The sequence below is a fragment of the Rana temporaria genome, chromosome 5 (genome assembly GCF_905171775.1).
Source record: "Rana temporaria chromosome 5, aRanTem1.1, whole genome shotgun sequence".
Taxonomy (NCBI): Eukaryota; Metazoa; Chordata; class Amphibia; order Anura; family Ranidae; genus Rana; species Rana temporaria.
In genome coordinates this window covers 247151616-247163627 of record NC_053493.1, presented here as the reverse complement: position 1 = coordinate 247163627, position 12012 = coordinate 247151616, and the positions used below count along the sequence as shown (strand labels likewise).

General features: G+C 43.6%; 2 protein-coding genes across 2 annotated transcripts in view; one reads left to right on the top strand and one right to left on the bottom strand.

Moving 5' to 3' along the window:
- BMP6 (bone morphogenetic protein 6) overlaps positions 1-12012 on the bottom strand; it is a 274521-nt gene that overhangs the window by 223420 nt on the left and 39089 nt on the right. The window lies entirely within an intron of this gene.
- LOC120940698 lies at positions 1805-7219 on the top strand. The gene is made up of 2 exons (XM_040353692.1): positions 1805-3073; positions 3119-7219. The coding sequence occupies exons 1-2, from the start codon at positions 2447-2449 to the stop codon at positions 7010-7012; spliced, it is 4521 nt and encodes a 1506-aa protein (XP_040209626.1). The 5' UTR covers positions 1805-2446; the 3' UTR covers positions 7013-7219.

Below are 12012 nucleotides of genomic sequence, written 5' to 3'. Positions count from 1 at the left end.
GAAAAAAAGTTTTAAAAACTGTAGTTTTTTTCTGGAGCAGTGATTTTAATAGTGCTTAAATAAAAAAAAATAAAAAAATATGAAAAATCGCTTTAAATATTGTAAGTGCTGGGTGTCTATAGTATGCCTGTGACGTGGCACATGTTTAGAGCTGTCCCTGCACAAAATGAGATTACTATAAGAAAAAAGTAATTTAAAACTGCTTGCGGCTTTAATGTAATGTCTGGTCCCTGCAATATGGATGAAAATCATTGAGAAAAATAGCACAGACACAGACAGTACACACACCACATAGCTTTAGGTGCACACTGCAGAGGACACGGGCAGTACAAACTACGTAGCTTTAGGTGCAAACTGCAGAGGACACGGGCAGTACACACCAAGTAGCTTTAGGTGCAATCTGCAGAGGACACGGGCAGTACACACCAAGTAGCTTTAGGTGCAAACTGCAGAGGACAAAGGCAGTACACACCAAGTAGCTTTAGGTGCAAACTGCAGAGGACAAAGGCAGTACACAGCAAGTAGCTTTAGGTGCAAACTACAGAGGACAAGGGCAGTTCACACCACGTAGCTTTAGGTGCAAACTACAGAGGACACAGGCAGTACACACCAAGTAGCTTTAGGTGCAAACTACAGAGGACAAAGGCAGTACACACACTATGTAGCTTTAGGTGCAAACTGCAGAGGACACGGGCAGTACACACCACGTAGCTTTAGGTGCAAACTACAGAGGACAAAGGCAGTACACACACCACGTAGCTTTATGGTGTACACTGAAGAGGACACAGGCAATACACCACGTGAGAATACTGCAGCTAGCACAATCACCTGCCTGCCAGTAAATTAGGAAGAGATGATCTAGCTAAACTATACAGTGTATAAATATATATACAACACCTGTGATGCATATATATCCTCTACGTAACTTTAACTGACTAGCCGGCCTGCCTGCCTGCTCTATCTACCTACTAAAAATGACACTCTCTCTCTCTCTCTGTCTTCTCTCTTTATACCACCGCAACACACTACACAAGGCTGACCTGCAGGCGGCCTTTTATAGTGTGGGGCGTGTACTAAACCCCCTGAGCCATAATTGGCCAAAGCCACCCTGGCCAAAGCCACCCTTGGCCAATTATGTCTCTCCGTTTATTGCAAGCTGTGATTGGCCAAGCATGCAGATCATAGTGCATTCTTGGCCAATCATCAGCCAGCAATGCACTGCGATGCCGCAGTGAATTATGGGCTGTGAAAGGTAACTCGAATTTGGCACGAACGGCCCAAAACATTCGTAATTCGACGAACAATCGAACTTACGATGTTCGAGTCGAACATGAGTTCGACTCGAATACGAAGCTCATCCCTATTCCTGAATCACCTTCTGGCTCAGAGGTGATGATGCTGAGTCAGTCTAGTCTAGTGAGTAGGTGAGAGGATACACAGGAAGTGGTAAAGCAGAACCATGAAAACAATATGTGTCACCTGCCTGGCTGTGAAGTATGGCACACTGTGCTGTCACGCAGCTTTTACTGTCTAGCAGTTATTACATGTTATGTTATTATGTTATTTGGTATGATCCTTACCCCCCTGCTGTTCTGGCTAGTTTGGTTGCTCCCACCCACCATTTCCTGCTCTAAACCCCATCTTTGCTTAGTTGCTTGAAAAGTCTGCAGAGTGTGGGAGCTGTGTATCTTCATTGGAAATTTACCTATGGAAAAGCCTCTATGTTTATATCCTTGTTATCTTGAAGCATAAAGAAGCATTGGAAAACACCTCTGGAGTCTTTATTCATTGAGTAAGCTGTCTGTTAAAGTCATCATTCAACCTGCTGCATACATCCTTACAGACTGGGTCTACAAGAAGCTTGTCACAGGTACAACCGATGCTGATACAGAACAGTAAATTTCCAGAAGAATCCATCACACAGCTATCTCTGCAGCTTCAGAAACGTGAGTAACCACATGTGTGTGTGAAGAACAAACATCCTAACACAGGATACCATCTGCAGGCTGTGCACTGAGAGTTAGGCCTGTGTGCCACTGCTGCAGCCACCAGAAGCATTACTCTGTGTATGAAGCCAGCCTTCTACTGAATGCTCCATAACTGTTCACTGCCACGGACTTTTGCCTTTATTGGAGAGCAATAAGTACCTTTTGAACTGCTCAAAGACTGTATCATAGCTTCATCAAGTCCCTAGGATTTATCATTGTCAAGCTGTTTTTGGTTGTGAATCCAATACCTGAATCTACTGAAATAACTGTGTATTCCTGCCTGTATAAAGTGATAGTGAACTGTGCAGTGAGCTGAGCCATCCAGTCTGAAACAGTTGCTGCACTAGATGTCACAAGTATCCAGCTCCTCAGTTCAATCTGCCTAATATCAGAAGTCACTACAGAGCTCAGCTCTGGCAGATTTGTAACAAGACACCAAAACTACAGCACTTGTCATTATGTCTGATAGAGATCCCACAGAGTCACCTGCATTTAACCAAGATAAAGCAGACTCCTTACTTCATTCTGCTCGTCCCGCTAGAGGCCCTCATCCATCCTTGAAGGCAAGAGAGGTTTATGAAGAAAGTAAGGAAGAAACATCTAGTAACCTGACTGCATTATGGCATAAGACTTTAAGTTGTAAAAAAAACGCTAATGAAACTAGCAACAATCCTGAGCAATTGAACACTGCTCTCTCAAGGGTTAAGAAGGCATTTGAGAATTATAAAAGACTTTCTGAAAAGTTCTATTCCCTATTGTCACATTCCAGCATGGAGGAAGCCGCAGTGGAATTAAAGGACTTTACTTCTACTGACCAGCAGAGGCATAGCACATATCTTGAAGCAAAGGCACAGATAGAAGGTAGATTAGCACAGCTACATGAAACTACTTCCTGTAAATCTGCTTCTTCCAGACACTCAGGAAAATCTTCTAGATCTGCCCGCTCCTATCATAAATCCTCTTCTAAGTCACTGCGGTCCTGCTCTGTAAGGTCAACACTGAGTGACCAAATAGTCAAAGCTCGCCAGAAGGTCGCAGCAGCCCAGGTTCAAGCCGCCTGCTCTGAAAGAGAAGCAGCCATCAAAGCAGAAGCTAAACGCATTCAAGCAGAAACAGAGGCTCAGCTAGAGGCTCAGCTAGAAATCCTTCAGAAGAGTAAAGAAAAGGAAGTAGCATTGGCGGAATTATCTGTCTTGGAACAAGCCCTATTGGAAGAAGAAGAAGCAGCTTGTCCCAGCTTGGCTGCTTGTCAAGACCCCATTGAAAGGACCCTACAGTTCGTCTTAAGCCAGAACCACGACATCACAGTCCCACCTACAGTTGGAGATTTTTCTCATAATCATCCAGCATGTGGACCAGAAGGCAACGTGTCACAAAATCAAGCTGGTCAACTAGACACACCTGCTAACAGAGACACTCCGCAACTACCGCATGTCACAAAATCAAGTGAGTCAACCTACGCGGCTCACGTGCCACCCTATGCGAATAGAGATTACAAGGGTACAGCAAAAGACTACAAGATGAACTCTATGACCCCTGTGATACAGTTCTCTTCAACTTCAAATGCTCAGAGACCTTCAGACATCAGACCCTTACCTAGATTGAACCCATCTGCAACACTTTTCGCTCCACCAACCAGCCAACTTCAGATACCAACCATGGCTCAAGTCGGCGCACCATCAGTATCCCCGGTGGCTATAAAAACTGAAGGCATCAACGCTACGGAGCTCAGCAAGAGTATGGCTTTACAAGAATTGATCACAACTGGACTGTATAAATTTGATGACCGCCCAGAGAACTACAGGAGTTGGAGATCTACATTTAAGGCGGTAATCAAGAGCTTGCCCGTTGAACCTCAAGCAGAACTCGATTTACTAATAAAGTATTCGGGGCGACAATCTTCAGAACAAGTAAAGAGACTTAAATCTGTTTACATCTATAACTTTAACGCAGGCCTTGATGCTGCCTGGGAACGTCTAGATCAAGACTATGGGAGTCCCGAAGTCATTGAATCTGCCTTATTCCAGAGACTAAACGACTTTCCTAAGATCTCTGTTAAGGACAATCATAAGCTTAGAGAGTTAGGCGACCTCCTTCATGAACTTGAAATTGCTAAGCTAGATCCTAGTTTACCAGGTCTTAGCTATTTAGACACTGCTCAGGGCGTGAACCCTATTGTAGCAAGGTTGCCTAGTTATCTTCAGGGAAAGTGGACTAGTGTAGGATCAAAATATAAGTATGAACATCATGTTTCCTTCCCTCCCTTTTCTTATTTTGCAGAGTTCGTGCGGAAGGTTGCAAAATCCAAGAATGACCCAAGCTTCTTCTATCCAGATACAACCACCACTCCTTTAACCACTTCAAGGGGTATTGCCACCAACAGTAAATTCAAGGATTTAAAGTATCCTATTGCCGTGAGGAAGACAGAGGTAGCATCCAACGTCTTGGCTACAGGCATAAAGGCAAGCAATCTTAATCAACAGTGTCCTATCCATAATGCGCCACATTCTCTCTCCAAATGCCGTGCATTTAAGGACAAGCCTATTGAAGAACGCAAGTCATTTCTCAAAGAGCATAATATCTGTTTCAAGTGTTGTGCATCCTCCGATCATTTAGCAAGAGACTGTAAGATCACCATCAGATGTTCTCTGTGCAACAGTGCCAAACATGTGGACGCTCTTCATTCAGACCTGTTCAAAAGGAAACCTTCACCCGGCAGCAACCCCAAGCCTACATCAGATGATGGCGGGGAGAGAACTGAGCAACACGCCAACCCCGTAACCACAAGGTGTACAGAGGTATGTGGAGAAGGGCTTCATAGCAAGTCTTGTAGCAAGATATGTCTTGTAAGGGTTTTTCCTGAAGGATGCCCACAAAATTCCATAAAAATGTATGCCATACTCGATGATCAGAGCAATCGCTCATTGGCCAGTCCAGAATTCTTTGACCTATTCAACATTCATGGAGAGGCCTGGTCCTATACCTTGCAGACATGTGCAGGAAAGATCAATACTTCTGGAAGAAGAGCCCATGGCTTCATAGTGGCATCAGAATATGAGGACATAGAGTTTCCTCTTCCAACTCTAATCGAATGTGATCAGCTACCGAACAACAGAGAAGAAATCCCCACACCAGAGGCTGCACGTCATTACCCCCATTTAAGCCACATTGCTGACTACATTCCACCACTTAACAAGGATGTTAAGATCTTGATTCTACTAGGGAGAGACGTTCCTAGAGTCCATAAAATAAGAGAGTTATGTAACGGTCCAGACGATGCTCCTCAGGCCCAGAAACTTGATCTTGGATGGGTGATAATAGGAGAAGTCTGTTTAGACCAATCTCACAAGCTCTTGGATGTAGCTTCCTACAAAACCAATGTTGTCTATCGGTCAATGAAATGTCCATCGCATTATTATGCGAAGGAAAGACTTGATTTTAAAAACAAAGTTCCATATCAAGCACTCCAAGGTATAAACTGCAAGCTCACTTCTCAGAAGGACCTTGGTGATTCAGTGTACCAGACTACTTGCGATGACAACAAGATTGCCCCTTCAGTCGAAGACAAGGAGTTCATCAAGATTATGGATGAAGAGTTCTTCAAGGACAATTCCAACAGTTGGGTAGCTCCATTACCCTTCCGAGTACCAAGGCTTACTCTCCCTAACAATCGAGGACAATCTTTAACCAGATTTGCTGCACTTAAGAAAACTCTCTGTAACAAACCAGAGATGCAAGAGCACTTTCTAGCATTTATGCAGAAGATTTTAGATAACCTTCACGCTGAACCAGCACCAGACCTGTTGCCTAAATGGGAGAAATGGAGAAACTCCATGAAAGTACTGAAAGAACTTAATATCCCACGCTGCTATTCACCCACTTCAACTTCAAGAAGTCTGAGGAAAGAGATTCACGTCTTTTGCGATGCATCTACCGAGGCTATAGCGGCCGTGGCTTACCTCAAGATCATAGATCCCTCCGGGAGATCCAATGTCGGTTTTCTACTAGGAAGAGCCAAGTTAGCTCCAAAACCTGCTCACACTATTCCAAGATTAGAATTGTGTGGCGCAACCCTAGCCGTCGAAGTCGCAGAATTCCTGCAAAATGAAATGGACGCTGAAATTGATCAGGTTAAGTACTACACCGACAGCAAGGTCGTACTTGGCTACATATGCAACAGCATAAGGAGGTTCTATGTGTACGTGGCCAACAGGGTAGAACGAATAAGGAAAGTCAGTAGACCTGAACAATGGAACTATGTCCCGACTGGTTTGAGTCCCGCAGACATTGCAACAAGGTCAGTGTCAGCAGTTGTCCTCACGCAAACCATTTGGTTTTCAGGACCCAAGTTTTTATCGGACCAGTCTTCTACAAACTCAAAAGAAGATATCGATTTCCACCTGGTGGATCCAGATACTGATCCAGAAATCCGCCCTGAAGTGATAACATTGAGTTCCAACATTTGCTCAAGAAGAAACTTGGAAGCAAGACGCTTTAAACGTTTCTCTTCTTGGAAAAGATTGGTCAAGATTATAGCAAGATTGAGACATATTGCTCAGACTTTCCGCAAGCCCAATCAGACATCGTCTTGTCATGGATGGCACACTTGCAAGGAGTCACCCAATGCGTTAGAGTACGAGAACGCAGAATTGTTCGTCATATGTCTTGTGCAAGAAGAAGTCTTTGCAGAAGAGATTAAATGCTTGAGAGGCAATAGACCAGTCTCAAAGAGTAGCCCACTATTCCAACTGAATCCAATAATCGACAATGAAGGCATGCTTCGAGTCGGTGGACGACTAAATAAGTCAAACCTGCTAAAAGACCAGAAAGCTCACCATATCCAGTGGCCAGTTGGACTTATTACAAAGGCCATCACCAGTGATGATGGAAGAGTCCGAAGTGTGGAAGTCAGGATCGTTAAGGATGGGGCTTCAAAAACCTTCCTGAGACCAGTCACAGAGACAGTCCTAATAATGCCTGCTTCCAAAAATTCTGATTCAGTGTTATGTGAAGGAGTCACTTAAGACCTTTAATATAGCTAGCTTATAGACTTGAGAAGGCTAGATAGCATGTTACTGTATGCAATGTTAATAATATGTAAAGAAAACAGAGTATAGTGGTATCTCACGATACCAGGCGGGGAGTGTGCTGTCACGCAGCTTTTACTGTCTAGCAGTTATTACATGTTATGTTATTATGTTATTTGGTATGATCCTTACCCCCCTGCTGTTCTGGCTAGTTTGGTTGCTCCCACCCACCATTTCCTGCTCTAAACCCCATCTTTGCTTAGTTGCTTGAAAAGTCTGCAGAGTGTGGGAGCTGTGTATCTTCATTGGAAATTTACCTATGGAAAAGCCTCTATGTTTATATCCTTGTTATCTTGAAGCATAAAGAAGCATTGGAAAACACCTCTGGAGTCTTTATTCATTGAGTAAGCTGTCTGTTAAAGTCATCATTCAACCTGCTGCATACATCCTTACAGACTGGGTCTACAAGAAGCTTGTCACAGGTACAACCGATGCTGATACAGAACACACACTTACAACACTATTAAAACAGAATTTCAAATCCTTCGGTTGGTATGACTGTGCACAGATATGTAGTTTAAATATATTTTAAAGTATATCTAAACCCTAAATTGTAGATATTTAGTTGGCTAATGTACTGTTCATTTCAAAAACCCTTTTTTCATTTTTCTTGCTTTTGTTTAGCTGCATGCGTTCCAGAGACAGACGCATGTCATTTCTGTTGTTGTGAGCATCTGCAAATGTGACAGTGTGATAATGTGATAATTAAGAAGCACAAGGGAGGAATAGGGACAACAGAGTGTTGTCAGCCCATAACATGATGTGCCTCAACAAAGATGCTTATAGAAAGATCTCCTGGTATTAAATTAATGAAAGTTGAAGAATTAAAAATATTAAAAAGTACTTTTGTAGTTGTATGTTTCTGTGAGATTTTAGTGATTGGGGTTCTCCTGAAGTTAAAAAGTATTGTTAAATCCCCCAGGGTTCCATTGCACATTCTTTGTTTCAAATCTGTGCATTGGTTGCTGAGCCAGCATGGTCAACTTCTCCACCCACAGCTGTCAGACCAGGCTGCTAGCAAGGACATGGAGCCCACACAACCCCAGATCCCATGAAAGCTGACAGGACAGAACATTTTCAGTCCTTGATCTAGTTTAGAAGTCCTGTGCCTTCTCTAATCCGTCCTTTGTACTGAGAAGAAAGACTGAGCCCAGCCAGCTACCTACTATTTAAAGCGGTTGTAAACCCAAAATTTCATCTTTGCATATCATTTTGTAGTTTTTTTTTAACAATGAATTGCCATGAGTCATTTTTTCTGTACCTGCCTCCTGTCCCTGTTATCGATATTTTCTTGAGTCATTACGTATACCCCGCATGCGCCGTGTCATCCTTCATTCCGGCCAGCTGAGACCTGGCCGGAAAGATTCAGTGTCCATGTCGGGGCTGCGTCATTTCCTGCTTTAGACGTCAGCCCCGACATCCTGCTATACTACATGCACAAGAGCGTCATGGTTACCATGTGACCTGTACGTCACATGGTACAGGAGAGCCAGACGGCAGACAGACAGCCAGTTTTAAAGTCCGTGGAATGTGTCTGAGGAATGTGCTTACACAGCGTGCTCCCGGAGGTATTGTCACTCCTTTCTGAAGCACGCTGTGATTTATTTTCTATACGTTTCCATAGTAACCGGAAACACGGCTTGGAATGTCTCTTTACTAGTGCGCATGCGTGGGATTATCGAGAGAAGGACGTTCTGTGGGCGGAAATACAAAGCAGATTTAGATGCAAAAGACCACAGTGAAGATGGCGCTGGCGAATGTACTGAAATAAGGTTTGGATTATTAAGAACATATGCTGTAAGCTAACATATTTATATATACACAAAGTGGTCATTCGATTCATACTTAATTTGCCTTTCAGAATATTATGAATATAGTATTGATGTGTGTGGGTTTACAACCGCTTTAAAGCGGGGGTTCACCCTATAAACCCAAAAAAAAAAAAAAAATTCTTCTACCATAAAATCAGGCATTGTAGCGCGAGCTACAGTATGCCTGTCCCGATTTTTTTATCCCCGTACTCACCGTGTACTCGTACATCGAAGATACCGACTCCCCTCGGGGAATGGGCGTGCCTATGGAGACGGAGGATGATTGACGGCCGGCTCTGGCGCGTCACGCTTCTCCGGAAATAGCCGAAATAGGCTTGGCTCTTCACGGCGCCTGCGCATAGCCTGTGCGCAGGCGCCGTGAAGAGCCGAGACCTACTCCGGCTGTCTTCGGGGAGAGTGACGTGCCAGGGCCAGCCGTCAATCATCCTCCCTCTCCATAGGCACGCCCATTCCCCGCGGGAGCCGAAATCTATAATGTACGAGTACACAGTGAGTACGGGGGTAAAAAAATCGGGACAGGCATACTGTAGCTCGCGCTACAATGCCTGTCTCGATGGTAAAATCGTGTCACTGAGGGTGAACTACCGCTTTAAGAGAAGAGAGAGACTACATTAGTAGCTGTTGACTTTGTGAATGATGGTGCACTAGAGAGAAGTGCTGTGATTCACAAAAATACAAGCCCACAGCAACACATGCCAGCTACCACACTAGTCTCTCCCTAGAATAGCAAATGGGCAGGCCTTGGCTCACTTCTCTGAGAGAGAGAATCTATAATAACTGGCATGTGTTGCTGTGGGCGTGTGTTTCTGTGAAGGGCAGTGTTCCTCTGCAGTCCTCCATTCACAACAAAATATAATTGCCACTACTGTCGTCTTTCTCTCCTTAAAGCAGAGCAAATCTCCGCTTGTTCGCACCCTTCCCCTCTCCACTGTCACATTTGGCACTATTTTGGGGAGTGCGGAGAGCAAGTACCTGGTTTTGACAGGTCCCCCCTCCAACTTCTGGGTAAAATTGCCGCACCGTGATCTACGATATTTTCAACCCTTCCTTCTTCCCCCCGCTGCCTACTGGGACACACAGAGGTCACAAAAGATGGCGGAACCATTCAGAAAGTGCAGCTCAAATCGCACATGCACAGTAGGAAACAGGCTGTGAAGCCACAAGGCTTCACTTCCTGTTTCCCTTACTAGAGATGCCAACGCCTGTACCCTGAGCTGATTGAGAAATTGGCTTGGGGGGCCGACATCGTGGGATCCTTGGACAGGTAAGTATCCTTATATTAAAAGTCAGCCGCTACAGTAATTGTAGCTGCTAACTTTTCATTATTTTTTTTTTACAGACTGGAACACCTCTTTACCAGCTGGTGGCTGGGTCTTGGCTCAGTCTTTTCTATCAGTACAGCAAAAAAATTTCTGTACAAGGAAGATGGAAAAGGAGAGCCAAAGAAGAAACAGGGATGCAAGAATAAATGGAGGGCTGCAGAATAAAAAGGAAGCAGGGGCTTGAGTGCTGACTTTATCTCCCTCACAGGAATGCCCATAAGCTGGGCCTCAGCCTGAAAAAATCACAGACTGAAAAAATCACTGCACAGATTTGAAGAGGACCAAGTGCTGGGTCCCTTAGGGGATTAAACAATGGTTTTCAACTTCTGTGATAATTCTTCTTTAAGGTCTTTGCCAGGTGTTAAAGCATATTGGAGAGATGACATCAAAGGCCTCACCTCACCGCTTTTTCTTGTGAGAGTCCCAGTCCTCTAAGCGAATCTCAGAACACACGGTGCAAATGTACTGAACATTTCAAATTTAGACAAAACATGCCTCTAGGATTATTTTAGGATATATTAAAATGTGTATTTTATACGTATGTACAGTGCCTTGAAAAGGTATTCATAACCCTTGACATTTTCCACATTTTGTCATTTTACAACCAAAAAAAATTATTTTATTTTTTGGTGATTTTATGTGATAGACCAACGCAAAAGTGGAACATAATTGTGAAGCGGAAGAAAAATTATAAATGGTTTTAATTTTTTTTTTTACAAATTAATATCTGAAAAGTTTGGTATGCATTTGTATTCAGCCTGCTTTACTCTGATAGCTCTAACTAAAATATAGTGGAACCAACTGCCTTTGAAAGTCACCTAATTGGTAAAAATAGTCCACCTGTGTGTAATTTAATCTCAGTATAAATACAGCTGTTCTGTGAAGCCCTCAGAGTTTTTTTTAGAGAACCTTAGTGAACAAACAGCATCATGAAGGCCAAGGAACACACTATACGGGTCAGGGATAAAGTTCTGGAGAAATTTGAAGCATGGTTAGGTTATAAAATAAATATCCCAAGCTGTGAACCTCTCACGGAGCATTGTTTAATCCATCATCTGAAAATGGAAAGAGTATGGCAAACCTAACAAGACATGGCCGTCCACCTAAACTGACAGGCCGGGCAAGGAGAGCATTAATCAAAGAAGAAGCCAAGAGGCCCATGGTAATTCAGGAGCAGTTGCAGAGATCCACAACATAGGTGGGAGAATTTGTCCACAGGACAACTATTAGTCATGCACTCCACAAATCTGGCCTTTATGGAAGAGTGGCAAGAAGAAAATCATTGTTGAAAGAAAGCCATAAGAAGTCCTGTTAGCAGTGGAGGACACAGCAAACATTTGAAAGAAGGTGTTCTGGTCAGATGAGACCAACATTGAAGTTTTTGGCCTAAAAGCAAAATGCTATGTGTGGTGGAAAACTAACAATGCACATCACCCTGAACACACCATCCCCACCGTGAAACATGGTGGTGGCAGCATCATGTTGTGGGGATGCTTTTCTTCAGCAGGGATAGGGAAGCAGGTCAGAGTTGATGAGAAGATGATCCGTCGGATAAAAATCAGACGGTTTTCCCGACAGAATTCCTCTCAGGTTGCCTTGCATACACACGCTCAGACCAAAAGTCTGCCCGTCCAAAGTGCGGTGATGTACAACACGTACGACGGGACTATAAAGTTCCATTCCAACGGCTGCTTTTTCTGATCCTCATGTTAGTAAAAGTTTGGTGATGCGATTTACGCTTTTCACGCACTGCATTAAATGATGCAATAATTTGCAGTGTGAC